Source organism: Cokeromyces recurvatus, assembly GCF_025118155.1.
Source record: "Cokeromyces recurvatus strain NRRL 2243 chromosome Unknown BX663scaffold_12, whole genome shotgun sequence".
In the NCBI taxonomy this organism is placed as follows: Eukaryota; Fungi; Mucoromycota; class Mucoromycetes; order Mucorales; family Mucoraceae; genus Cokeromyces; species Cokeromyces recurvatus.
The window spans coordinates 769751-796039 of record NW_026251398.1 but is presented as its reverse complement, the minus strand read 5'-3'; the positions used below and the strand labels follow the sequence as shown (position 1 = coordinate 796039).

At 29.0% G+C, this 26289-nt stretch overlaps 11 protein-coding genes across 11 annotated transcripts; 7 read left to right on the top strand and 4 right to left on the bottom strand.

Moving 5' to 3' along the window:
- Positions 1 to 115: 115 nt before the first annotated feature.
- Positions 116 to 1994, bottom strand: BX663DRAFT_509621 (peptidase family M48-domain-containing protein). The gene is made up of 3 exons (XM_051527646.1): positions 1616 to 1994; positions 818 to 1498; positions 116 to 750 (listed from the first exon to the last, which is right to left on the bottom strand). The coding sequence occupies exons 1-3, from the start codon at positions 1955 to 1957 to the stop codon at positions 193 to 195; spliced, it is 1581 nt and encodes a 526-aa protein (XP_051383105.1). The 5' UTR covers positions 1958 to 1994; the 3' UTR covers positions 116 to 192.
- Positions 1995 to 2062: 68 nt separating this feature from the next.
- Positions 2063 to 3147, bottom strand: BX663DRAFT_509619 (uncharacterized protein). The gene is made up of 3 exons (XM_051527645.1): positions 3053 to 3147; positions 2647 to 2991; positions 2063 to 2560 (listed from the first exon to the last, which is right to left on the bottom strand). Exons 1-3 carry the CDS (start codon positions 3119 to 3121, stop codon positions 2174 to 2176), a joined length of 801 nt encoding a protein of 266 aa, XP_051383104.1. The 5' UTR covers positions 3122 to 3147; the 3' UTR covers positions 2063 to 2173.
- Positions 3148 to 3303: 156 nt separating this feature from the next.
- Positions 3304 to 5001, top strand: BX663DRAFT_509613 (uncharacterized protein). Its single transcript, XM_051527644.1, has 9 exons — positions 3304 to 3435; positions 3516 to 3666; positions 3752 to 3815; positions 3879 to 3995; positions 4058 to 4108; positions 4173 to 4299; positions 4370 to 4474; positions 4530 to 4646; positions 4710 to 5001. The coding sequence occupies exons 1-9, from the start codon at positions 3367 to 3369 to the stop codon at positions 4932 to 4934; spliced, it is 1026 nt and encodes a 341-aa protein (XP_051383103.1). The 5' UTR covers positions 3304 to 3366; the 3' UTR covers positions 4935 to 5001.
- Positions 5002 to 5020: 19 nt separating this feature from the next.
- On the top strand, positions 5021 to 6296 carry BX663DRAFT_509610 (uncharacterized protein). Its single transcript, XM_051527643.1, has 4 exons — positions 5021 to 5142; positions 5217 to 5364; positions 5418 to 5711; positions 5783 to 6296. Exons 1-4 carry the CDS (start codon positions 5093 to 5095, stop codon positions 6014 to 6016), a joined length of 726 nt encoding a protein of 241 aa, XP_051383102.1. The 5' UTR covers positions 5021 to 5092; the 3' UTR covers positions 6017 to 6296.
- Positions 6268 to 7606, top strand: BX663DRAFT_543088 (uncharacterized protein). Its single transcript, XM_051530833.1, has 2 exons — positions 6268 to 6498; positions 6603 to 7606. Exons 1-2 carry the CDS (start codon positions 6321 to 6323, stop codon positions 7598 to 7600), a joined length of 1176 nt encoding a protein of 391 aa, XP_051383101.1. The 5' UTR covers positions 6268 to 6320; the 3' UTR covers positions 7601 to 7606.
- A 7-nt stretch (positions 7607 to 7613) lies between these two features.
- Positions 7614 to 9506, bottom strand: BX663DRAFT_509604 (ergosterol biosynthesis ERG4/ERG24). Its single transcript, XM_051527642.1, has 3 exons — positions 8973 to 9506; positions 8444 to 8915; positions 7614 to 8376 (listed from the first exon to the last, which is right to left on the bottom strand). Exons 1-3 carry the CDS (start codon positions 9390 to 9392, stop codon positions 7829 to 7831), a joined length of 1440 nt encoding a protein of 479 aa, XP_051383100.1. The 5' UTR covers positions 9393 to 9506; the 3' UTR covers positions 7614 to 7828.
- A 3771-nt stretch (positions 9507 to 13277) lies between these two features.
- On the top strand, positions 13278 to 14325 carry BX663DRAFT_434568 (uncharacterized protein; the record flags this gene model as incomplete). The annotated part of the gene is made up of 5 exons (XM_051523070.1): positions 13278 to 13348; positions 13424 to 13482; positions 13573 to 13668; positions 13741 to 13817; positions 13867 to 14325. The coding sequence occupies 5 exons, from the start codon at positions 13278 to 13280 to the stop codon at positions 14323 to 14325; spliced, it is 762 nt and encodes a 253-aa protein (XP_051383099.1).
- Positions 14326 to 15350: 1025 nt separating this feature from the next.
- BX663DRAFT_454526 (60S ribosomal protein L12) lies at positions 15351 to 16139 on the top strand (the record flags this gene model as incomplete). The annotated part of the gene is made up of 3 exons (XM_051523820.1): positions 15351 to 15406; positions 15630 to 16062; positions 16129 to 16139. 3 exons carry the CDS (start codon positions 15351 to 15353, stop codon positions 16135 to 16137), a joined length of 498 nt encoding a protein of 165 aa, XP_051383098.1.
- A 32-nt stretch (positions 16140 to 16171) lies between these two features.
- Positions 16172 to 17846, bottom strand: BX663DRAFT_509597 (uncharacterized protein). The gene is made up of 9 exons (XM_051527641.1): positions 17807 to 17846; positions 17650 to 17723; positions 17430 to 17556; positions 17299 to 17360; positions 17026 to 17231; positions 16825 to 16930; positions 16625 to 16751; positions 16503 to 16555; positions 16172 to 16447 (listed from the first exon to the last, which is right to left on the bottom strand). Exons 1-9 carry the CDS (start codon positions 17832 to 17834, stop codon positions 16223 to 16225), a joined length of 1008 nt encoding a protein of 335 aa, XP_051383097.1. The 5' UTR covers positions 17835 to 17846; the 3' UTR covers positions 16172 to 16222.
- Positions 17847 to 22272: 4426 nt separating this feature from the next.
- BX663DRAFT_509594 (uncharacterized protein) lies at positions 22273 to 22774 on the top strand. The gene has a single exon (XM_051527640.1). The coding sequence runs from the start codon at positions 22301 to 22303 to the stop codon at positions 22739 to 22741; it is 441 nt and encodes a 146-aa protein (XP_051383096.1). The 5' UTR covers positions 22273 to 22300; the 3' UTR covers positions 22742 to 22774.
- A 1816-nt stretch (positions 22775 to 24590) lies between these two features.
- On the top strand, positions 24591 to 26236 carry BX663DRAFT_61064 (Sec7 domain-containing protein). The gene is made up of 6 exons (XM_051532263.1): positions 24591 to 24777; positions 24861 to 25267; positions 25337 to 25417; positions 25462 to 25583; positions 25645 to 25835; positions 25907 to 26236. Exons 1-6 carry the CDS (start codon positions 24649 to 24651, stop codon positions 26045 to 26047), a joined length of 1071 nt encoding a protein of 356 aa, XP_051383095.1. The 5' UTR covers positions 24591 to 24648; the 3' UTR covers positions 26048 to 26236.
- The last annotated feature ends 53 nt before the right edge of the window (positions 26237 to 26289 follow it).

Here is a 26289-nt window from a genome sequence, read left to right as displayed (position 1 = left end):
TTGAATATTATCAATTTTGTGCTACGTTAAATCCGATGACACAACTACCATAATTATGTAAACGCTTTAACCAAAACAAAGTAAGAACTATTATACAAAATTTAATTCATGTATATTTCAAAATAGTGTTAATGTATTTATAATAATATTTTTAAATAGGATATAAATATAAATATAAATATTTATAGCTTTTTATGCTTTTTCCAATATTGGGTTATTTTTACTAATGGAAGTCTTACTAGTAGCAGACAATGGGTATAGTGTAGATAACCATTGACCGATATGCCCCAATACATTGTATATAGTATGTTCTATTATTTCTATTTGATTTTTATCTTTTTCTTTATCCATGTTTGTACTAAATACAAACTCAACAGGTGGTCCATTTAACTTTATCGCTTCATTATAAAGCTCTATTGCTTCTTCCATATGTTCACGCATGTATTCTACTCTTTCCATACTAGGAGGATGAGTAGTGCCAAACCATGAGTCTACTAAGGTATCTAAATACTTTTTTATACTATATTCAAGCTTCATACTTGCTTCTTTATTCTCTTCATCTTCTACTGCTAGTAATAATGGTGTTTTTGATTTCTTATCACTTAACTCTTTTGCAATAAGATTCCCAATGCTATCCTTTTCCTCATCACTTTTTTCTTCTTCTAATTCAGCCATACGTTGCCATACATCTATAGCAGCTCTAGGATCGTAGCCTGCTTTTGCTAATAACTTTAAACCTACAATGTCTGCCTAATATATATGCATGCATGTATGTGTATATTTAATATTATGTTATATTTACAAGTGCAGATAATACCTCTTTCTCTAACTTTCTATTGTACGTTGTTTGTGTCTGTCTTATAATAAAATTGGATATAGATTCATTTATCTTTTGATTCACATAGGGGCCCATAGACTCAGTAACCATCCAGAATACACCTCGGCTAATATCACCCAGCATTAACATTAAGGATGCAAAACCATGTTGTTCAACAAAGTGACGTTGTAATAAATGAGCAATCTCATGAGACAATATGACAGCTATCTTGGTTGTATCATAATCGAAATAATCAAGTAAAAGATTATATACAACGATATTAGAGCCTACACATATGGCATTGAGAGTACTCGAGTCCCAAATGACATTGACTTCAAAATTGCGCTTAGGAATCGTTGGTCTAACTTCTGTCGCCTCCTGTTGCATGTCATTAGAGACAATGAGGTCATCTATATCAGCAGGTAGCGGTAAAACCTTTGTTTGCTCATTTTGTGGAGCAATTTTATCCTTTGTATATTGTCTAATAGGATCACGAATATCATCAGTTGCATGGATTGTCAAGTTATCTACAATGGTTTGAAGCCACATGACTATTTCATTGTCTTTAGGAACTATTAAGCCCAGATGTGCTTTTAATAATTCATCTATTTCTGCTGTTACAATTTCATTTTCTTCTTCTTCAGTTAAATAAATAAGCCGTAATCGAGATGTATTTGGTGCCTTAAATGAAAAAAAAATAAAAAATTAAATAAAGAAAACAAATACATATTTCATTGTTTTACATCTAATATTATACAATTTGATTATTCTTTGTATGTGTATATATCTTTATTATACCTGATCTAATCCAATTAGAAGCAATAAAGCAAAGCCAAATAATGGTATACCAGTTAATATCTTTGCTATTAAAACACCTTTACTGCCTTGTCTACGAAATGTATGGGGCAATAATGTTAAGGACGTCTTTGATGATAAGGATATAAGACTAACTAGTTTCCCACTTTTAAGGGCACCTAGGATAACAGCAGGAATAGGAACTATGGGAATACGAACAGGCTGTGTAAAGTGAAACTTTCTTTTACACAATAACTGAAAACGAGAACTATGAATTGGTGTTATAGAGTGGCAAGAACGTCGTGGTAGTAGTGCATTTGACTTGAAGAAGATTTGCCGAAACATTAGTATCTGTAAATTTTAATAATAATAATATCTTACAGATATGAAATGAAAAAGGTACAATAAAAGAGGACTAAATTGGCTAATTATAATACATTTTTCCCCCGTAAAAAAAAAAAAAAAGAAGGATCACAGCTGCAATCTTTTTTTAAGTTCAGTTTCCTAAACAAAATTAAGTAACGAACAGCCTTTTTTTTGTACCATCACAGTAATGTTTATTTATAAGGTTTGATCACAAATTTTGCTTATTTCATTGCAAGCTTTTATTGCGCTTGCACATTGTTTGATTGATTTAAATAATTGCTCAAGCTCAACAGGATCATGACATAAAGCCACTCTTTCAGATAATTCATTCATTTTCATTGAAAGGGTGGAAATAGTATGATTGGATGAAAAACTAGCTTTGACTGGTTCTAATTTTTGTCTTTTGTGTTCCTTTATCACAGGAGGCGACTCTACAGGCTTTTGAACTTTAACTTCTTTGGATTTCTTTTTTCTCTCTTCTTCTTGCTCTTTATATTTTAATATTTCTTGTTCTGTCAAAATAACATTTTCACAAATCACACAGTATCTTTCATTTGTTTCTGGATTACGAACTAAAGGAATCTTTTTTTTTTTTTTTTTTTTTTTTTTTTTTTTTTTTTTTATAAACTGTAAGTATTATAATAATATATATCTGAGTAATACTTTACTGCATAACAAGATTCATTTGGACAATGATCATTCAGTAAGGTCCATCTCTGTAGCATCTTTTGTCCAATAAGCTGAGATGCTCTTGATGATTGATCTCTTCTTTCACGACGAAGGCGTAGCTCCTCTTCAGTAAAATCAACTGTTGCCTGTGTTGATTCTTTTTTCAGGGGATCTGAATTTTGTGCTTGTTCATTTTTAATATTCTTTTGCTTTACTTCATAATGATGATTAGCACCATTAGCAGGAAGTTCATCATGATGTGTACAAAAAGAAAGTGATCCATCCTTTGATCTCATTAAAGGAAATGAACAATCATCAATCTTACAAATCTCATCTGTCATAACCTACAAAATCTATTTTATAAACATGACCCCTATATATTTTTATTATGTATATATAGCATACCCATCCTTGAAGTAAATATGTACTAAGAAGATCTCCTGCTTCTTTTTGACTTCTTAAACCTGCAAGCATGATTTTATGATTGCAAACTATCAAGAAGAAATCTATGTAAAAATAAAAAATAAAATAAAAAAAATTACTGTTGAATTAATTTAGAACTACGACTTGAGACACCACTTTTTTTTTTTTTTTTTTTTGAATAATGTATACAAGGCTATTTTGAATATCGCGTAATAATCTTTTTTCTTTTTACATTTTTTTTTATATATTAGTTTAGAATTCTTATTTATAGCATTTATTTGTCGAATAATTCAAACATGACTTCAAATAGATCACTAAGTGAAATTGAAAAGGATATAATGAATATCGATCATGCATTACTTACTGTATGTAGTGTTGATCATTACAATTTACTATAAATGCCTACTAATACATGCATAATTCAATATTAATAATACAAAACAAGGTATCAGAAGTTCGATCCTCTCTTAAACAATTTACAAACTTGGTACAATCAGATAAAAAAAATAGCAATTTCGTACATGCTTTTGGTGAAAGTCTTCGTAATGTCAAGCGAGATTTAAATAATCTATCTACAGAAGGAGAGCAATTGAAAGGTAACTAAATGAACAAATTGTAGAAAAAGATATACATGTATAACAAATAATTAATCTCTCTCTCTCCCCCCTTTTTTTTATGTAGGTGCCTTGGAACATGCTCAGATATTAGCAAATGAAAATAAATTCAACTGGAATTTAATAAAGAGGTAAATAGATCTTTAGGACAATAACAGTAATAATCATTAAAAAAACACACACACACTTTACAGTGAAGTAGAAAAAGAAGCTGTAGAAGAGGAAAATAGATATAAAGAAGAATTAGCTGATACAGGAAAAGCAAAAGAGATTGGATCTTTAGTGAAAGCCAGTGCAGACCATGTTTATAAGTAATTAAAAGTCAACAGTTTTTTAGAGTTTCAATATTCATTTTTTTTTCCTCTGTCAATAGCGAGCTTGCAACTATTACATTTGAACGAAGACCAACTTTATTATCACAAGAGTATGTAAAAAAAAAAATAATTCAATAAGAATACTGGAAAAGTAACTTTCTTTTTTAAAAATAGACCATTGTTCTTTACAAAGTATATTGACGAGTGGATTAAAGATAATAAACCCGAAGATATTGATTTCTCAATTACGTTTGTGAATGAAGAGAGAAAGACTCTTACAGGTTCAACGTGTTGTATTAAAGTATAATCATATCAAGTCAAAGAGGAGAGAGAGAGAGAGGAGTAATTTATTAATTTATAATTTGCTTTAGATTTATTCTCGTAAGGCATTAGCAGCAATTTTAGATTTAGAATATTATCAAAATTCAGACAGTCTAATCATTCATCAATATGTTATTAAAAGCGTTAAAGAGGAGGTTTGTTAGGCACTTTACTATTGTCCTTTATTATTATTAACATAGTAACGGTTAGAAATATGTATGGCAAGAATCTCAGCATTTGGTATTTCAAAAGTTAAATCTGTTAGCTTCTAACGCGTTTGAAGATATGCTAGCGTTTTATGCAAAAGAATCATTATATAATATTCTTGTAAGCACATATTTATATATATATAATTTGCCATATATCACATTTTCTTATAATGAATTATAGAGCTGGTTTATAAGTTATCATGATTTGTTTACTAAACCTTGTCATCGTTGTCAAAAAATACTTCAATTCGATTCACCACAATATAAATATTTGCCACCTATTGTGAGAACCTGGAAAAAGAAAGAAGTATTTGAAGAGAATTCAGAATCATCAATCCGAATTGAAACGGGTATAACATATCATATGCGATGTTTTATTGAATATAAGAATAACCATGCATTATGAATAAAAAATGAGAATTATTTTGTGATTTAAGGGGAAAGATCGAGGCTGCTTTTCGTGACTGCATTTCCTAATTGAGAATTCTTTTATTTTATTTTATTTTATTTTTTTTAATACAAAAAAAGTTGAATTGATCAATTTTACACTATTCAATCAGTATTATGCCACATAAAAGAGCAAAAGCTAGTGTTCGTAAAGCAAGAAAGGCTGAGTAAATAATGCTTATAAAAGAATGTTCGCATCCCTTTTAGATTTATTAATGTTTTTTTTTAATTTTCAATTTAGGGTTGACTTACCAGTAAAGAAAGATGAAACGAGTAATGATGATACACCAAAGGGATTTTTCCGTTTATTAAAATTTAAAGAAATGGCTTTAAAAAAACAAAAGGAGAAAAAAGAAGCAAAATTAAATCGTGAAAGAAATGATGAACAAGTATGGCACTATTATAACAAAAAAAAAAGAGATCCTTATTTGAATTTTTATAGAATAAGCTTTCAATTCAACCAGGTGAAAAATTAAAAGATTTTGTACAAAGAGTAGAGTTTGAATATCAAAAGGATGTAATATCAGCACAAAAAGCAGCAAAACCGATAAGTGATAGAAAAAAGCGTAATCGTGAATTACGAAAACAAAAATTAGCTGCAAAGCGTCAAAAAGAATTAGAAATGTATGGTGGACGTGATTTTGATGATTTGAAAGATAATGTTAAATTTGGTGAAGTAGCTGATGCGCCACCTGTATTTAATAAATTACCAAAGGCACGCGGGCGTGGTAAAGAGGTATACATATATATACATATATATAGTAAAATAACACTATGATAATAATTATTATTTATACTCCTTTTTAGATGCTTGAGTCTAAAACTAAACAAGCTATTTCATCGTCATCTGGCACCGAAAAGAAAGAAACGGGTTATGAATCAGAAGAAGATGAAAACATGAAATTACTAAAGGCATCACATAAACGAAAACTTCAAAATATGAGTGCAGCAGCACGTATACAATTAGAAAATGAGCGTGAAAAGGCGATTGAAGCGTATCGAGCAAAGAAAGCGAAGAAAATGATGGGATCTGGATTCTAATGTTTTTGTGTATAAATAACTATATTTTTTTCTAAAATTAAAACAATAAATAATTAAAAGCCGCTGCTGTCAAATTTAATATTTCAGGGCAGTAATCTATAAACGTATGGATTTTATCGGAACAAAAAGAGATATCAGATTCTAATTTTGATAACAAACAAACGAATATTATTCGTTTTAAAGATCTAGACCAACTTCTTTGAACTACCGTCAGTCTAAGAAAGATTTTTTTTTTGTTCTTAGACGCATAAAATATCTTTATTTTTTCCCCTCTTCTTCTTCTTTTATTATCGTTTTATATACTATGTCTTATCAATTGAAAATACATGTTGAAAACAACACACTTATTTTGAGAGGAAGTCCTGAAGAATCAGTAGGATGTGTCTTACGGGGTTGCGTTATTCTGCGTATAAAGGAGAGTATAAAAGTCAAATCAATTACTTTGAGCTTTACGGGGAAATTGAAGTTGCAATGGAATGAACGTAGGTTAATAAATAAATATATGGAAGGAGGGAGTTTTTTTTTTTTTTTTTTTTTTTTTTTTTTTTTTTTGTTAATAGTACTAATAAATGATTATGAATATTAGGTAATCACCAGCATAAAAAAGAAACAACTGTTTTAGAACATCATTGGAGTTTTTTATCGAATCAACATAAAAAGTTACATTTATTAACACCAAACAATGTATATAAATATCCTTTTGAATATATTCTTCCCGGGAATTTAGGAGAATCCATTGATCCTAATTCTTACGGCTCGTTGTTGTACAAGTTAAAAGCCGTCGTTGATCGGCCCGCATTTTCACCCAATTTAGTAGACCGACAGCTGATTCGAATTGTTAGAGAGTTGTTACCACCTTATGATTATCACAGAGGTGGCTCATTACAGATATCGAATGAATGGCCGAATAAAATTGATTATCGAATCAGTATACCAAAGAAAGCTTTTAGTCGAGGAGAGCAAATTCCTATTCATTTCTTAATTTCACCCAAACAAAACTCAGATGAGCAATTACGAGTACGTTATTTATCTTGCTTTTTTAAAGAATATACTACAATCAGCAATCGTACAGAATCACGTATAATTCGTTTCTTTCGTGATGAAGCCTTTCCATCAGAAGGGTTACACTGGGAAAAAACAGAGACAATAATGGTACCTTTTTCATTTGATTCGATACAATGTGATACAATATACAATCCATACTTTAAAATAGAACATAAACTAAAATTCACAATGTCTCTTATTAATAAGCAAGGCCTAATTATTGAATTAAGAGCTTCATTACCCATTGAAATCATAAATCAAAAGCCTCAAGAAGATGATAATATAAATGAACTACCGACTTATGAAAACGCATGGCGCTCTCTTCCTTATTCTGGTTTACCTTATCTTGTTGACTCTCCTAATCCTGCACTCTGTTCACCCATTGAAGAGGAGTCCTATCCTATAACGCCTCCACTTAATTGTAATCCTTTTACAAATGATGACTACTTTGGATATCAGCCGTGCAGTGGCAATTTACCTTCTTATCATTCTCTTATTGTTTCTTGTCATGATAATGAATTACCAGCTTATGAAATATAAATATATAAAAAAGAAAAAAAAATTTTTTTTTTTTTATGTTGCTGTATACATTATTATATACTTTGCATGTGTGTATATTTGTTTGCTTGTTTAACATGATGAAACTGGAAAAAATCCATGTGGAACTTGATTTTTCTATATTTAACAGTCTACATAAACTCATTTCTATTGAGTTATATTATTTTTATTATTAAAATATGCAGAAATTTTCTTAAAGTATACAAAATTTTAGAAAACATAAGGAATAAAGATGTAAGGAACTCTCTCACAATAACGGTCCCAATCTTTACCATATTTCTTTGCACAACGCTCCATATCTCTAGTAACACGATGTGTCAGTACAACAAAAAAGAAAGTGAAATAGAAATAAGGTAAGAAAGAACCAAAGCCGGTAATTAATCCCCAAGAAAGAGATTGGAATAAATCAGCAGTGTAATGTGGTTTACGAGCAATACCCCACCAACCAGAAGTCAATAACATATTACCTTGCTTGGTTTTGATATAAGTAGGATTCTTAATTCTACCCCAAGGTAATTGAGGGAAGGCTTTACGATCGATATAGGTACCATTTTGTTCCATACGGAAACGATTCTTTTGAGAATTACCAGTATCAAAGACATAGTAAGCACAAAGTAAAAGGATATATAAAAAGATAGTATAAGCTTTACTATGAGTTACAACAATACCTGTAGTTTCTTCGAGTTTGCTAAGATAAACAGCTGAATAACAATAAGTAAAAGGGACACCAGCCATATTCCAGAAAATTAACATAAAACCTAACAAATATGAAAAATTATATATAAGGGCTATTGTTTCCTACAATAAAATACATAACCAACTTACCATCCTTTTCAAAGAACATATCCCAAGATGTAAGAATACACTCTTCACCCTTCTGGATTGAATTTGTATATAAAAAGTAAGCAAGAACAAGGAAGGCAGCAGGAGCAGTAACATAACCACGTGTTTCATATTGCTTTAAGGCGCATGAAACACCAATAAAGAAAAGAACTGGCCAAGGTACACGGCATTCAGCCCACATTTTCAAATCAACATGACCAATTCGAGGATTTAAAGGTGCGCCCATAAAAAAATCATAAATTAAATTACCAGACATACGATGTGTAGTACCATTCATAAAAGCACAAATAAAAACAAGAATTGACATGGTATAACCCCAAATAATTGCAACTGTCATGATACTACCAAAATTTTCAACAATAGAAGTCAAACGGAAAATACCAGTAAAATGAAGAACAAAAGCAGTAACAAGTGTTAAATACCAAGATGATAAACCATTACATAAATAAGGAAGCTATACACATATCAGTCTTCTTTCTTTCCCTTTACATATTTTATAAATGACACTTACGCTTTTTCCCTTTAAAGTAGGAAGAGGTGTACCGTGAACAACAGGACCAGGCATAATATAAGCCAAAATAAAAGAAAATAAAACATAGCCCATATAGATCTTAATAGCAAATGCAGTAGGGTAAGCACCCAATTTTACTTTTTCAATAATTTCCCTTGATATAAATAGAATAATATCATCCTTTGTAAAAGAAGATGGATAAATAAGACTGCCTTGATGATATTCGAGACAAACCCAGAGATAATACATTAAACAAGGGAAACCTATCATCATTCCAAGGACGCCTACAGACCCACCGAATTCATATACAATTTCTTTATCCAACTTTTCATCTAATGCTGTCATTTGACTTTTATATAAAGGCACACCATTATCATTTACGATAACTTTATCGTCCTTTTCTTTATTCTCTACCGACATTGTTTAAAAAAAAAAAAGACGAAGAAGAATAAAAAAAAAGAGAAAAAGAAATAAGAATAAAAAAAAAAAAATCAAGTACTAAAATATTTATATTTTTTTTCAATTTGCGCGGGGAAGAAATCTGCCGTACGCTTATTGTTCAAAACGGATCAAAATTTATACGAATATACTTCAATCTCAGGCTATTTTATCCAAATTATTAATGATGACCATTCTTATTATTGAATAAGCAATATTCATATTTTACTTTGAAACCTATAATGACGCAAAATTTGCAAAATAAATCAAGGAAGATAACGCTGAGCATATTGAAATTTATTATAAAGGTAATTACATTGACCGCCTATTTTCTTGCACAATCCGAAGCTTGATTCAGCTCTTCTAAAAGAAAGATTAATAACAGAGTTAAATTCTATTTGTTTTATTATTATTATCATCTATAAAAAGACTATTTTGATTTTTGAGAAGCTTTTTTTTATAATAAAAAGATTCAAGTTATTTAAAAATCAATAAATAAGTAAAGTTTATATACCATTTTTGTCAGTGAATATTCATGTAAGTAGAAATTGTCAGTGTTTTATTATGACTGTAAGCTTTCTTTTTTATTTTATTTTTTCTTTAAAAAAAAAGCATTGCTATAATAGTAATTCACTCAATACTATAAGAGACACTTGCAATAATTTTATATATTTGATTAAGCAGGACTATAGATATATCTATTTTCCTTATAAGAACTTCTTTATCACTGAATATCCATTCATCAACTGAGCATGAATTGACGATAAAAAAAAAAAAAGTTTAAAAACATCTGGATTTAAATTACAGTAAGAACAATGCCTTATTGTTATGCTGATCAAAGTCGGAACTGGTAGCAGAAAATAAGCGGAAAGTAAGACAGCTCGCCTTTTAGTTATAGAATGTTACCCACAATTGCAATTATCGTAATAATTTATACAAATAAGGAAATTACGATGAATGCTATTATTCCCTTAACGTAATCAATTATATACATGGTCAATAAAGAATCCAAAAGCAACAATATAATAGAAATTTATATCAATAGCCACTATAGCGGATCTCTTATATATATATATAAAGCATACGAATTTTCATTTTTGCTAATATTCTATTATTTATAAGTATAAAAACATATAGTTAAACTACATAATACTTGATTAAAGGGTAAACCATTGAATATTCGCTAATACATAATATTTGGCATATTCTCAATTAATGTGATGGATGAAACATACAGTAATTCTGAATCAAAACTTTCAATTAATATCTTTGTAACTTTTCATACATTTCGTTTAATATTAAAATCATGTGCTCAGTAGCTTTTTATTCCTATGTAAGCTTAAGAAATAGTTTATTTGTATGCATGATATAACTATCTAAGCTTTATCAATTGTTTTCAAATAAATACATATATATTTTCTTACTATTATAGTGCCTTAATCAAAGGGGTAGGATTTGAACTGAGAAAGAGTAAAGAGAATAAATTAATATTAGTTTTTAAACAAATAAGGAACATTTACATGCAATTATTTCAATTATCCAAGAAGAAATCCATACTCTCTACGATAATGTCTCTAGTAACAATGGCAGACCTTTCCCTTCCATCCTAAATAGAAAATAAGGTATTAAACCTATTTTTATTAGCATTGATTTACCTGTTCCATAGTATATTGAAGTTTTTGTATTTGATTGCACTGTAAGGGTATTTCTCAATGAGAAGTTTTAGTGTTTGCGAATCTTTTTTTTTTCTTAGAACTATTGCATATTTAATATCCAGATTTTAAAGTTTAAACAAGCAATTTATGCTTCGTACAATACCACACAATATATAATACTTTAATTATACTAAATTCACTAATACCAATCACCAAAGACTTAAATAACTTTGATCTCTACTCCAATTCCTTATCCTTATATATCAGCAGTGCCAGAAATTATTCCTCCAATTGGTACTGGATTCTTATTTTACATACCATCACCAAATACAATCAATGGCACTAGTTCCAATCTTTTAAAAGAGGTCTTTGGTCATTGCTGTCTCTTCTTATGTTTATAGCTTCTTTAGACTATTGTATCCTCTTTCCTACTTTTCCCTCCTCCATCTTCTCCTGTTTTGATTTGTGCGCTTTCGCTTAGCAGGATTATACTATTCAAAAGAATGTTTGCCATTCCAGCATGACTCCTTTGATATGGACTAGCAAATTAGATCCCTCACCTCAAAACTCATATAAACAACTGAACGATTATTAAAACCAGTATATTCGTCATATAATCTATGTTAGCTTTTGGTTCTCTACAAAAAGTGATGATATATCTTGTCAGTTAACCAATTATGTAAGAAAGGGCATACTTTCTACAGGTAACTTTTTTGCGCCGTTTGTTACAAAACTCTGATGACACTTTTCTATCTATGCATTCATTCGTCTAGCAGTAGTTACTCCTAATGATACAAAATCCCTATATCACTTATTTAGATCTTATGTTCTACAACAATGGTTGATAATATTTCTAATATTTGATCCTTCCGAATTGACTGCTAAAACTGATTGTAGCAAAATATATCTACCCAACAAAACAGTACTGCTAATGCCTCTATTCTCCTTCCTTCCTACCATACAAAGATTGAAGTTGACCCCATTACGTGGTTATCTATGATTCGTACTGAACGCAGCCAAAAAGTTAGATATCACCTGGACTGGGTTGCCTGACGAGTAACTGAAACACTGCATCTATCACCTAAATATTAGATGATCTCGAGTATATGCGGTTGTTATATGCCCATATATGTGCCGATAACTACAAATGCCTACTACCATTAAGGATCCACTTTTTTTTTTTTTTATGTAATGTATTTCTACTCGACCAAATTTCAAATAAGGATGAAGGAATTGACACTCTACAGACTTTCTCTGGAATATACGATAGCCAATTATTTTTTTTTGTTATGTATTATCTATTCCTTAACGGAGTACCTCCTGATATTACACCTGATCTTGACTCAAAGTTTCTCTCTTGGCTTTATGTTGACCGTTTATGATGATAGCATTATCTGGTGTATTCTCTTTTTCTATAATTACTGATGTCTTTCCTTCTACTAATATTTTTATAATTTGTTTCTTTTTCATTCTTAAGAGATTTTTAGTTTTCTTAATTTATTGTGATAACCTACCTGGCTCGGGCAAAACGATATACACTCTATATTATGTGCTCACATTGAGTCTTTTTTTTTTTAAAAAAAAAAAAAAAAAAGGTGGAGAAATACTATAATATGTCCTGGCAATTAATAAAATAAAGTGACTCTTTAGAAAGTGTAATTTAATATGTGTATAGATGTATTCATTTATAAGAGAGCATCATTGTTAACCAAATGACTTATTAAAGGAGACTCAAGTGAAATACTATAGAAGAAGATGGTATCACAAATGAATGTAAAGTCCTAAAATAGTAGTTAAATCTGACTGATAATGATGTAAAACATATAAAAACATATAATTTTTTATTTTATTTTATTTTTTTTTATTTCGAAATAAATTTTATCATTTCTTTAATTTCATAAAGTTATCATGGGACAAACAAAAAGCAAAGAAAATAGCACATTGTCTAAAAAGACACATTGTAAATAACATTTTATTATATTCGACATCTTTATTAACACATCTTTGTTAGTTTCGACAAAGGAGATTAACGATCTCCGACAAAACGTGAAAAAAGAAGATCAAAACAATATTACTGAAAATGTATTTAAAGATGTATGTAAGGTTAACTTTAAACAATATGCATTATATACTAAGTGTATTATATATATATATATATGTATATATTTAAAAAAAAAAGTCTGTTAAACAATATGTACCAACTGTATCTATGATGGACGATGTATTTTTACAAAGGCTTTATTGCGCATTTGGCGGTGATGAACAACAATCTATTGATTTCAGGTAAAACAAACAAATATTAATACAATAACATGTACATTTTTTTTAATATATGAAAAAATAAAATAAAAATAAAAGCAAATTTGTAGATGGATTGAGTATTTTCATGAGAGGAACTCCAGAAGAAAAATTAAGATGTAATAATAATGTAATCTTCTAGATTGATTACTTTTACTAAGTTTTTTTTTTTTCTTTTTTCTTTTTTTTTCTTTTTTTTTTTTTTGTAGTATCTTTTAAACTGTATGATGTGGATAAAGATGGTTTTATATCAAAAGAAGAATTAGAGCATGTTATGCTACAATTGGTAAAAAAAAAAAATAAACGTTTAGTAGAAACAACTTTATATACTCATGCATAATCTTTTATTCAAAAGTCAAGAATGTTGTCGGATGAAGAGAATGAAATAGAAGAAATTCAGCGTGCAATTGATTGTATGTTTGAAGATTTTGATGTCGACTGTGATGGGAAATTAGTAAGTACATGCACTTATACTCATTTATATATACTAACAACTCAAATAGTCGTTTGAAGAATATAAACTATCAGCCATGAAAGAACCATTAATTGCTGATTTTGTTGAACGATTTCTAGATTTACATAATTTATCAAATAATCCAAAGCCATCAAGACCTACATCAGTGCGTTCAAGACAATCATCTCGATCCATAAATGCTACACAGCAACAAAATAGACTTTCTTATCGTTTATCACAAGCAGAATTGTTAGATTACAGTCATCAACAACAACAACAAAAATTGAATAGTCTATCATCATCTGATGGAAATACTACTACTACAGCAGCTTCTATTTATTCCCCATTAATACCCTCTGGATCATTGTCACATTCTAATGGAGCAAATACTACCACTTCTAATAGCAGTAGTAGTAGTCCTTCATTAAGCAAAAAACATAATTCACCATACAGGTTAAGTCGTGGAACTAGTATGACAAGTCTTGATGCTGCCATGACTTCTATGTAATCTATATTCTTTTTTTAAGCATCATGTTTGTTTAGAAAAATATGACTTTTTTTTTTTGGATCATTATGTTAACACAATCTATACTTGTCTTAACTTTATATCTATTTAAAGAATAAATATTTCGAAGTAGTAAATAGTATTAGCAGCTTTTTTTTTCTCTCTCTTAACAGTGTGCTTCATGCTGTATAGCTATATACTTTATAAATAAATGTAAAATTAGAATTCATCATGAAATCAAAAGATTTCAACCACTAACAATGTTTTTTTTTCATACACTCTTTCGTACACTCTTTATATGTTATCATTATTACCTTTATTAAGAAAAAAGGCAATATTATAATAACGTTAGGTATTAAATTGATCAATTTGATAGAAAGCTTCAGAAAAAAGATTGACCCAATTAATACTAAGAAGTTGAAAATTCTAATAGCTAATACACGCTCTAAACTTTGTAGAGTTATTTACAAATGATTACTCTAGATTCCTGTCAAGTAACAGCGCATTTAATTCCTCTTTAATGGTCTCCTTTTGTTTTAATGTTTTTCAATGCGATACAAAATAATAAAATAATATACGTAAATTGAAGAAATCATCTTTTTAAATGTAAAGATAAACAGTAATGTATAATTCTTCAGGTATATAGTAAATAATTCACTGATAATGCCTCCATTCAATAAGGATGCTAATCTTCTAATCATGAATTAGTACGTGAAAAGAAATAACATGATATTCTTACCGCCTTTTTTTTTTTTTTTTCTATACTTAAAATAAAGTATCCGGTGTTTAAAAATTATTATCCAATTAATTCCAATCCATTTTTGGCAACAATCAAAGAAGAGTCTTGCCAAAGTTTGAATATACCTTCTTTCTCCACGTTCAAAGGTACCGAATATCATAACATCCATTAATAATATGAATGCATCCATTGATCAAAAGTACTCACATTAAAAATATTTGTTTTATTTTATTAATATTTATATTTGCATTGTCATCATTTTCAACTTTGAAATTCGGATTTCAAATAGATGCCACCAAAGTTCGATCCCACTGAAGTTAAGATTATCTACCTTCGTGCCACTGGGTAAGCATTCATCAAAAATCAATTTAAAATGTAAAAGAGAAAAAATTTGGGGAGGGGGGATGATTTAAGTAAAAAAGAAGCCTGTGATCAAAAGAGAAATATATATATACATATATGCATGTTGAAAATGGGAGATAAACCAAACACAATTGGGATTATTTTATTAACTTTTTTTTTTTCTTCTTTTTTCATTTTTCATTGCTTTTGTTATATTTTAATTCAGTGGTGAAGTTGGTGCCTCCAGTGCTCTTGCTCCCAAGATCGGTCCTCTTGGTTTGTCTCCCAAGAAGGTTGGTGAAGATATCGCCAAGGGTACCAAGGACTGGAAGGGTCTTCGTGTCACTGTTCAATTGACCATTCAAAACCGTCAAGCCCAAGTTTCCGTTGTTCCCTCTGCTTCCTCTTTGGTCATCAAGGCTCTTAAGGAACCCGTTCGTGACCGTAAGAAGGAAAAGAACATTAAGCACAGCGGTAACATTTCTTTGGATGATGTTATTGAAATTGCTCGTACCATGCGTTTCAAGTCTTACGCCCGTGAATTGAAGGGTACTGTCAAGGAAATTCTCGGTACTGCTTTCTCTGTTGGTTGTACTGTTGATGGTCAAAGCCCCAAGGATCTTTGCGACGCCATTGATGCTGGTGAAGTTGAAATTCCTGTAAGTGAAAAAGGTTATAAATAATTATTTATTTACTAACTTGTTCTTTTTCTTTCTATTTTATAGGAAAAATAAATTTTGTCGATATATGATTTAAAATAAATAATAGTTTTAAAAAGAGAATGAAATTTTGCATGTGGAATTTTATTTGTATGTGTTTTTAATAGTTTTCAGTCACTTTAACAACGATTTTACCCTTTGATTGATTACTTTCGAGATATTTATGAGCATCGATAATATCTTCCCAGTCGTATACTTTATCAACAAAGACTTTCAAGATACCGTCCTTTTGAGCAAAATGTTTTAAAACCACATTTTCATAGATTGCATCACGTAATTTAGCTTGATAAGTTAATGAACGAGCACGTAAATTGGAACCTTCGATCTACAAATAGTACAATTTTTAGTAATGCAAAATAGTTCAATTTCATTATACTTACTCTTAATCTCTTACGAAGTAATGCGGTAATATCAAAGTTTTCAATTAGTGTTCCTTTATAAAAATATATAAAACAGTAAATGAGCATTATACGTGAAGCATATATAGATAAATAGTACTTACCACTCATAAAAGCCAAAATAACCATATGTCCATCAACTCCTAAAACTTCAATATTTTGATTCCAATAGTTCTTACCAATAAAGTCAATCAAGACATTGACCCCTTTTTTATCAGTCTCTTTCAAGATCTAATCAAGATTTTTTTTTTTTTAATATACATGTCTAATTTTTTTTTTTTTTTATATAATTATGAATACATACAACTTCTGACCAGTTTTCAGTTTTATAATTGATAGCCTTTGTAGCACCGATACTTTCACAAAATTTAACTTTTTCTTCAGACCCAACAGTAACATAAATGCGATTACTAATAAAAGGTGTGTAAGGAATTTATAATTAGTATCTCTAACTTTCTTTTTCCTCCCTCCTTCTCTAAAATATACATATACACATATACTTTACGCTCCAGCTTCTTTAGCAAGTTGAATAGCAGCAATGCCTACACCAGAAGCACCAGCATGAATAAGAACATCCTGTCCTTTTTGCATTTCACCTACAAAGAATAATGCTTGGTAAGCAGTAAACCAAGTCTCAGGGATTGAAGATGCTTCTTCGAAAGATACATTTTCTGGTTTATGCATTGCTAAAGATTCTTCTAAAATTGCGTACTATATATATTATTATTATTAAAAATAATGTTTATTTTATGTTTTATTTTTATGTTTTATAACTTACTTCTGCATAAGCGCCTCCGGGCATTAAACCAAATACAGCATCACCTACTTTAAATTCCTTCACTAATAAGTAATATATAGATTAGAATAATGAAATAAGTGCATGATATCCCTTTTCTTTTTCCTCTTTACCTTCTTTTCCAACACTTTCAACAGTACCAGAAATCTCGACACCGAGAATAGGACTTCCACCAATGGGTACAGGATATTTGCCCTCTCTCTGTAAAATATCCATACGATTGAGCGCAAAGCATTTCACCTTTATTGTATCAAAAATTATTGCTCAATCATAACGTCTTTTATATTTCGTATTCTTTTCTTTTCTTTTCTTTTTTTCTTTTTCTTTTTTTACCTTGACTAAAATTTGAGTATCTGTTGTAAAAGTAGGTTTTTCATATTCACCAAGTGTAAGTTGGGACGCATCACCTTTATTTGCAAAATAATAATAATAACAATGTAAGTAAACGAAACATAAATTGAACAATGGGTGAAATTGTTGGATGACTTACCAGGTTTTTTAACAATGACAGCACGCATTTATGTCTTTTTAAATAAATAAGATAAAAATAAAAATACAAAAAATCTATGTTTACTCCACTGCTTCATTTAAAATAGTTATGACTGGGCTCAAAAAAAAAAAAAAAAAAAAAAAATATCTTTTTTTAGTAGTTGACTTGTCTTCCTTATTAGGAGGATAACGATCATTAATAAGCAGTTATACGAATGTGTGATATATATTTGTATAAAATAATAATAAAAATAAACCTAAGATGTAGCAGATGAAAAGTATGTAGTAAACTAAGTTTACCATATTAAACGTGAGGAAGTACTTATATGTCACGGCTGCCGTTATAGTTTTTTTTTTTTTTTTTTTTTTTTTTTTTTTTTTTTTTATATATAGTATTTTAACTTGTGTCTAATTACAAAATCATTTAGATAAAATAGTAATAGTCCTTATGGGCTGAATATCACTTGTCAAGTTGAATGTATTTTATTTAGGGATTCAATTTGCTAAGTATATATAAGAAATTGTTCAAGATGGTTGAACTAGAGAATAGTTCTGTATAGCAGAATGATATATGCTATAGATAATAAAGTACTGGTTCTCTTGTTATTGTGGTAGAGACCTGCGGATTTAGGAAAAATACAAATGAACACTTTTACATGTTTTTATGATCTTTTTGTTTACTCAAGTAATACGTCGTTTTAAGTAAGCTCGTGACAGTGATCTATATAAATCTTCAAATCCATATACACATAAAACGCATCCACTCTTCTAAAAATAATAATAAAAGAGTGTCTATATTGTATTATTCTTCTCTTTGCTCTAAGAAGGAATAAATATTGCATTTAGAGCTTACGTACAATTTATACTACATCTGATCTGCAAAGAAAAAAAAAAAGAAAGTTTGCATGTATTACTTGAAAACTAATTATCACTAACTTCTTAGTGAGATATTCTTTACGTGCTATTTATACGCGTAATATTTGTATTTATATTGTTTTTTTTTTTTTTCATTTATAATAAAATCTGCTATATAAATATATAAATAAAAAAAATAGGCCCCATAACGTCGCAGTATCCCATATACTTATCCCGGAGGTACTCGTAATGTTTATCAATGATGGTTTACATCGTTTTTAGAATACATTGGAGAGGTGAGCATAATCCAGAAAGAAAGCATACAAAATACTAACTAAGCTATGAAGCCATCCCAAAAAATCACTCATCAGCCCTTTTACAAGCCAACAAATGAAAAAAAAGGATTGTATAAAGAGAAAAAGAAAAGAAAAAAAAGCAAGTTTGGGCATGAAAATGACCTCCTTTTATAGTTTTTTTTTTTTTTTTTGATCCGTTATCATATGCTTTCAACTGTCATAAAAAGGCGTCACAATCTCTGTAATGAATCTAATTGGATAATCTTAATAGCACACTAATCGTTATCATAATAAACATAGTAAACAAACGTGATACCAACAATTACTCCTTAAAAAAAATATACACATATCTCTTTTAATTATTATTATTATTCCTTTTGTTTATAGTCTAATTCAGCAAGAATAATATATATGTTTATACATTTTTATAAAAAGATCTTTAGTCAAGTCAACATTTCAGGGGAAACTTAAAATAAAGGGATAAATATCAAATATGTATAAATATATGTGTATACCATTTTTTATTAAATATTTACATTTTTACTGTATGGCAGTCTGCTTTTCCTTTATCTTTAATCATAATAGAGCTTCTTAGTTAATGCGCTTAAAAGAGAGAGAGAGAAAGATACGTTACTGCATAATTAACATACTCATTATATACTCAAATTACTTGTTGAAGGTGTTTAATTACAATTTTGGCAGATCTATGTCTTCTATATGTCGTGTAGAATGATTACTTTACTAGGGGAAATAGATTATTATACATTCAATTTTTGATTGTTAATATCTCTTTTTACATGATAATTATTGAGACAAATCATTAAAATGGCCTCTGCAATATTTTTTATGAATATGTATGTATATATATAATTTGAAATAAGTGGGAAAAAACTGATATACTGATTAAATGGTATTGAACAAGTGTAAGTTCTATTTCTTTAGTAGAAGATCTATATTTGAATATATTTTTTTAATTAGTAAGGATATATAAATATCTATTGTGCTATTAGGTAAAAGATGTGTATATCAGGGATTAAGCTCTGATTTGTACTCTTAATTACTTCCATAGCGTAACTCAGTAAAGCACACATTAAATAATGATATATAAATACTCTTTAATAATAATAATAATAATCAAATAAAGCCTTACTTCATTTCATTGGCAGCAAAGCGTAGGCGTATAAAAGATAAACAAAATAATGTGAAGAGTGTTAGAACGCATCCCTTAATTTGTATTGGACCAAAAAAAAAATTAATAATACTGGGATGACTTATCAAATAAGATTGGGAAAAAAAAAAGTAAATAAATTCTCAACTTTGTGAATAGTCCAATCTGTTAAAGCTATTATTAATCAGATAGATTTACATAAGACTAATCTAAAAACATGGAAAGAAGAAAGGCATGTAGTACTAGGTTATGCTAGAAAATCACCTAACTTACCTCTTGAAGATGATGTTAAATATATATATATATATATATACAACAAATAATTAATATTTTCCGCGAAAGATCTGGAAGCAGACAATGTATACGTTTCATCATCCAGCAACTCTATTAAGCCAATTGTTTTGTCATGGTATGAGTGCCAATAGAGATATCAGTTCGTTTTTACATCAATGGAATGGTAATATTCAGAGTAAGTAAGGAATGCGTTAATATTACACTATATAATTAATATCTCTTTTATAAAAGATAAACTTACAAACATCCGTGTAAAAAGAAAACTGTGCCCATAGTAATCGTATGTATAACTTATGCAGGATTTGCAACTGATCCAAATAATCTGAGATAATTTTTATAAAGATATTGATGTGCTGAAGAGAAAACACATAGTTATGGATAACTATACAAACAATCATCACTTTTACCTTCACTCCCCGTGATGAAAGTTTAAACAAGCTGTGCATTGCTGAAAAGCTTGATTGTAGAACATTAGTTAGTCAAAGATCTATATGGAACAGCATTTTTGCTCTAAAAAAAAAAAAAAAAAAAAAAAAAAAAAAAAAAAAAAAAAAAAAAAAAAAAAAAAAAAAAAAAAAAAAAAAAAAAAATACAAACAAGTAAAAAATCTTCACCAATGCTATTTGTATTTTTAAATCTCATATTGTTATTCAAGCTATAAAACAGCTTTTCAATTTTTCTATATTATAAATTCAATGAAGTATTCATTAATAAGGAATATAATTTAGTTAACTTCTCTGATTCATTGTCAGCTTTTTTTTTTTTTTGCCACTAACATTCAAAATTGAAACATTTATGCATAGTACAATTGTAACAATAAAGTAAGTGTACCGCATTATTATTAATTCATCTGTGAATAGGTTAAGAGAAAGCGTATTTATTTCATGAGAACATTGATTTTTAAATTGGAAATTGATTATAGTAATTAATATATGCACAAGTTTATTTAAATAAATGTACTCTTATAAACTAACTTCGGTGATTGCTTTGAAAAATAGAGTTTGTATGTTAAACCATAAAAGGAAGCTATTTGTTTTAGAGACTAGATCCTAAATATAAATTTCCAAGTATATCATGGCTAACGACTAATATAGCTTCTTTATCCAACAGGGAAAAATAAAAAATAGAAGGATTTTAATATAGTATACCCTTGACAGTCCTGATATAAAAAAAAATGGCATCTTTTATATCCTTCTTTTGTAACTTTGCCTTATGAGCTGCCCAATACCACAATGTCAGAGCGATGACCTAGAATAGGAGATAAATAAGCTTTTCTTGTGCATCACTAAAGATATAGGTTAATATTAGATGTTGTCTTAAGTGCACTTACTGTAGATGGCATGAATATAGATACGGGTATTTATCATCTTGATTCAGTAGTATCTTGGCTCTGGAGGCATTATGCGGGGTATACAAAAAATAATATATAAAGAAATTGTCCCAATAAACACCTCTATCCTCTATAAATTACACAATTATATTGCTCGCTTTAAATAATGTCTTATGTATCTCTTCTATAATAAGTCATCCTATGTATTCTATTTACACAAATTGGACTACTTGTAACATAACAAAGGCAAGTCTTTGTTACTACCTCGATTTATCCACTCATAATAGAAGATTTTTGGAGTTTTTTTTTTTTAAAAAAAAAAAAAAAAAAAATATCTAACCCTGGTTTAAAAAAAAACGATATAATCAAATCACACCAAGCTCCCAAAAGAGTTTAACTCATTATTATTATCACTATTACTCAATACAAATATAATATATGGTTTGAACGTACTAATATGTTCAAAAAAAAAGAAAAGAAAAGAATAAAGAGAGAGAGAGAGAGAAAAATAAAGTGTGGTTAATGACAAAGTCACGTCATGCTGTTTCAGATATGTTAACCATACTTGTCAATGTGCGTATTTTAGATATAAACAAAATACCTTTTTATTTTTACCCTTTTTTTTTCTTCTTCTTTATATTTTGTCAACAAAAAGGAAAGAAAATGTCTGGTACACACACACCTCAACATGAAATTCGAGATCCTATTATGGAAGATGATCATTTTTCACTTAGATTTGGTAATCCTATTCAAGTTATACATAATATAAAAAAGCATGAAATAGATACATTTGAACCGACTAAAAATCATGTATCTGGAGCCTTGGCAAGCACAATTGGAGATGCGCTGCATGATAAACGACCTACATTAAAACCAAATCATTCCAGTTTTTTGCGTGACTCAACTATATGTTCAGAATTTTATCACGATAAAAAAGGTGGAGTAAAAGAAATTGAACACACAGAAGAAGAAACCAGCATTAATAAAAACTAAACCATTTATTTATTTATAACACACTTTTCCCTCGTCTTTTTTTTTTTTTCTTTTTTTTTTTTTGCATATATTATGAATATATTTATTTATACACTGTATCACGTGATAACTATCCAATGATAAATGTTTTTATGCTTCTTTTTTTTATTAAAACAATGTTTAAAATCCAGATTATGTATTAACCTTTAAATCTGTGACCTCAAGAGAGGCAAATTGTGTTTGTTATAGCAATTAATAATAGTCTTATTAAAGTTGAAGGTCTTCCAGTACTTTTTTTCATATACTAGTTGCAGTCAATATTATACATGAATTGATACATTCCATAGTGTTCTACATGCTAATTTCTCTATAAAAAAGCAGTCAATACAAACTTTTCCTATCAGAAACTCATCCACAGGTACCGTCCCAAGATCTGCCAGCTACTTTTCCCTTCTTTAAAGTGCATTATAAAGGATAAAAGCAATATCAGGTCTGTTGCCTGTCATAGTTTACCCTCCTTTATTTTTATTTTCTTTTTCCTTCTTTTCTTCTTCTCGATTCTTTTATATTTGCTCTATTTTGATGCTCCATAGAACAGTGTATTTGCTATTGATTTTTCTGTGTCTTTGTCTTCCTTACTGTTGTTATATATATAAAAAAAAAGAGAAGTGATCTTTGCACATGACGAACTTGTAAATAATAATAGGAATTCTATATATTTTTCATGCTGGGTTAGGTTTTTTTTTTTTTTTTTTTTTTTGTACAGCGTCTGGTTTGTTCCACTCTTTATTATCAAACAAGACAATGAATACGCTTTTGACGCCTTGAGTAGATTGAAATGGAAAAATAGTATTCGTTAGCTTTGTTTATATAGCCAATTCATCCAGCAGTAAATCGATATAAACCATTCCTTTTCTTAAAGTATCTCATTGTACTGCTTGTCTTGTCTATATTGATTGCATTCTTATTATTATTATTATATTCATATTGGCTATCTTGTTTGTATTTTATGGCTCTAAAGACAGCTAAAGACAGTTGTCTTCAATTGTAACAAGGTCAGCAAACAGCACCATAGGAACATGCTGATTAACGTACGGGACTAAATATAACGAATGAAAAAAAAAGTGTCATAAGAAAAAGAAAAAAGCAAAGGTAAAGGAGAATGGAGGAAGAAAGAGTAGATCCAAAGTAATAAAGAGATAGCAAAGTATGTGGGAGGTTTTAACTTTGTAATAATTATACTTATTTACCAATTGTTTAGGGTGCAGATATGAAGGCCAAAAAAATGTTCTCTCGTAACAAAACAAAGACGCCTCTGGTGGCCTTTGGATCAGGAATGTTTTTTTTTTAAAAAAAAAAAAAAAAAAAAAAAAAAAAAAAAAAAAAAGGCCTTGTTAAGCTGTAAGACAATTAAATATGGTGTTACAGGAGTCTTTTGACGCGTATTGAGAAAAAGAGAGACAGGAGGTAATTAAAGAATATTTGATGCCACAGATATGTCAACAATGTAGAAATAGATCCCTTGGAGGAAGAGCGCGACTGTCATGTTCTGATTTGTAAAACTTGTAAAGCACTCGGACAAAAGCAGACTCCTCGTCTTCCTTCTAAAATAAGCAATCTTCATAGCTTTTAAAGATTCCCTTATTGAGGAGAAAGAAAAGATTTTTTTTTTTTAAGTTATATTGTCCATTAATTCTTCCCACAATTTGTCTGAAACTAATTCTTTTATTGTCACTTTATTTTCTATTTATTTGAAAAGAAGATAAGTAAACTATCTGAAATTTAATTTTTATATGTGATCTGAATTTAAAGTGTTATGTTAAAATTCGGTTTTTTTTTTTTATGCCCGATTATAATGTAGTATTAAAACCTTCTTCAAAATTTTTTTTTTTCTTTGTTAGTTAATTTTTAATTTTGTAATAATAAATATGAATCCTGTGAGAAGCCAATCACTTACACACCATTATTATAAGGAACACTTAAAATGTCAAACTAATATAAAACCCATTCATAAAATGACAAGATCAAGTTCTTTAACTCATTTACATCTTAATAAGGTATAATTGAATAGACATAAATATTATTACTATCAATTATAGAATATAATAAAATGGATAGTATATAATAACTATTATAAAAGGAACGAAAGAATAAACAATCTTCACCAGTAAAGTCAATGTCTCTTCCTTCATCTCCTCCGCCTGTTCCTCAACATCAGATGCTAATGATTACGCCACCTACTCGATCCTCTAGTTTGCATCAAGAAGAAGAAGAAGAAGAAGAAGAAGGTCATAATAATAATAATAATGATATAGCAACCGCACTTTTAGAATGGAAACACAAGTCAGGATTTAAAGTAGACTGGGCGAATCTTTTTTCACCTTCAGTTGAATTATGGAAATTAAGCGGGAATATATTCGGATCTATAGAGGATATAATTCATGAAAGTAACAGTCAAAAAGAAGTAAAGCATGTTTGTCATTTATTATGGATGGAAGATGAAAGTTTTATACAAAAGAAGGAAATAGCAAGCTATCTTGGCAAATTGTAAAAGAGAAAAAAAAAAAAGGGGGAGGAAAATGGGGAAATTGATTCATTAATTTTGGTTATTATTAGAGATCCTTTTTGTCATCGAGTCTTGAAAGAATATATGAGCTTATTTGATTTCAGTCAGTTAAGCTTAATTGAATCATTTAGGTAAAATTATGAGATAGAATTTATTGTTTACTTAATAATAATAGAAAATTATGCTTTAAACTTTATTTTAAGGCTGAGGCACAAGAAATAGATCGAATATTAGAAGCCTTTGCTTATCGATATTGGTCACAGCATATAGAAGAACATACATTATTTAAAAGACCTGGTATTATTATCATGAAGAGAAGAAATAGTTTCTTTTTAATAACCTATTATATTATTATTAGATATTGTTTATACTATCATTTATTCTGTTATGTTACTAAATACAGATCTTTATCTTATTCATTTTAGTCATCATCATACTAAAATGACGGTGGAGACCTTCTGTAAGAATACGATATCAACATTACTTGAACAAGAAGAGATTGTATCTAGAGAAGAAGAATGGAAAGAGGAATTAATAGATTATTTAAAAGTAATAGGGATATATATCATGAAAATAGAAGAGACTATTTATTTATTTATTTATATATTCATTTATAATAGAGTATTTATATGTCTATAAAGAATGAAGCCATCATTATACCTCAATCAAAAAGCACTCATAATAATAGTAAATCATTTCTAAAAAGAATGGGTTCATTAACTCAAAAGAAAAAGAAAGATACTAATCTATTATTACTATGAATTGTACAATAAAAACAAAAAAATGTATGACTACTAGACTATGTTATAAACTTGAAATAACAGTCATTATTTATACACGAGAAACCTTTGTTTTATGAAGTCTATGATAGTATGTGTCAGAGATAAACTGTAAGAGACTCTTACTAAAGTTATATATACACTATTCATAAAGGAAAGGAAAGGAAGAGGTTCTAATTTCATACATGAGTGTTCCCTTATCCCTCAAAGCAGTAGGAGCCTTG

Coding starts and splice junctions, on each gene's coding strand:
- BX663DRAFT_509621 (XM_051527646.1), bottom strand. CDS start 1,957: ATGTTTCGGCAAATCTTCTTCAAGTCAAATGCACTACTACCACGACGT. Junction 1,499..1,615: donor TTCTAATTGGATTAGATCAG/GTATAATAAAGA, acceptor TTTTCATTTAAG/GCACCAAATACATCTCGATT. Junction 751..817: donor ATAGAAAGTTAGAGAAAGAG/GTATTATCTGCA, acceptor CATATATATTAG/GCAGACATTGTAGGTTTAAA.
- BX663DRAFT_509619 (XM_051527645.1), bottom strand. CDS start 3,121: ATGCTTGCAGGTTTAAGAAGTCAAAAAGAAGCAGGAGATCTTCTTAGT. Junction 2,992..3,052: donor CATATTTACTTCAAGGATGG/GTATGCTATATA, acceptor TAGATTTTGTAG/GTTATGACAGATGAGATTTG. Junction 2,561..2,646: donor CAAATGAATCTTGTTATGCA/GTAAAGTATTAC, acceptor AAAAAAAAAAAG/ATTCCTTTAGTTCGTAATCC.
- BX663DRAFT_509613 (XM_051527644.1), top strand. CDS start 3,367: ATGACTTCAAATAGATCACTAAGTGAAATTGAAAAGGATATAATGAAT. Junction 3,667..3,751: donor AGAAGGAGAGCAATTGAAAG/GTAACTAAATGA, acceptor TTTTTTATGTAG/GTGCCTTGGAACATGCTCAG. Junction 4,109..4,172: donor CCAACTTTATTATCACAAGA/GTATGTAAAAAA, acceptor TTTTAAAAATAG/ACCATTGTTCTTTACAAAGT.
- BX663DRAFT_509610 (XM_051527643.1), top strand. CDS start 5,093: ATGCCACATAAAAGAGCAAAAGCTAGTGTTCGTAAAGCAAGAAAGGCT. Junction 5,365..5,417: donor GTGAAAGAAATGATGAACAA/GTATGGCACTAT, acceptor GAATTTTTATAG/AATAAGCTTTCAATTCAACC. Junction 5,712..5,782: donor CACGCGGGCGTGGTAAAGAG/GTATACATATAT, acceptor ACTCCTTTTTAG/ATGCTTGAGTCTAAAACTAA.
- BX663DRAFT_543088 (XM_051530833.1), top strand. CDS start 6,321: ATGTCTTATCAATTGAAAATACATGTTGAAAACAACACACTTATTTTG. Junction 6,499..6,602: donor GAAGTTGCAATGGAATGAAC/GTAGGTTAATAA, acceptor TATGAATATTAG/GTAATCACCAGCATAAAAAA.
- BX663DRAFT_509604 (XM_051527642.1), bottom strand. CDS start 9,392: ATGTCGGTAGAGAATAAAGAAAAGGACGATAAAGTTATCGTAAATGAT. Junction 8,916..8,972: donor CTACTTTAAAGGGAAAAAGC/GTAAGTGTCATT, acceptor ATATGTGTATAG/CTTCCTTATTTATGTAATGG. Junction 8,377..8,443: donor TATGTTCTTTGAAAAGGATG/GTAAGTTGGTTA, acceptor CATATTTGTTAG/GTTTTATGTTAATTTTCTGG.
- BX663DRAFT_509597 (XM_051527641.1), bottom strand. CDS start 17,834: ATGCGTGCTGTCATTGTTAAAAAACCTG. Junction 17,724..17,806: donor TGTCATTGTTAAAAAACCTG/GTAAGTCATCCA, acceptor TTGCAAATAAAG/GTGATGCGTCCCAACTTACA. Junction 16,752..16,824: donor CTGAAAACTGGTCAGAAGTT/GTATGTATTCAT, acceptor AATCTTGATTAG/ATCTTGAAAGAGACTGATAA.
- BX663DRAFT_509594 (XM_051527640.1), top strand. CDS start 22,301: ATGTTAACCATACTTGTCAATGTGCGTATTTTAGATATAAACAAAATA.
- BX663DRAFT_61064 (XM_051532263.1), top strand. CDS start 24,649: ATGAATCCTGTGAGAAGCCAATCACTTACACACCATTATTATAAGGAA. Junction 25,268..25,336: donor GCAAGCTATCTTGGCAAATT/GTAAAAGAGAAA, acceptor GGTTATTATTAG/AGATCCTTTTTGTCATCGAG. Junction 25,584..25,644: donor TACATTATTTAAAAGACCTG/GTATTATTATCA, acceptor TATTATTATTAG/ATATTGTTTATACTATCATT.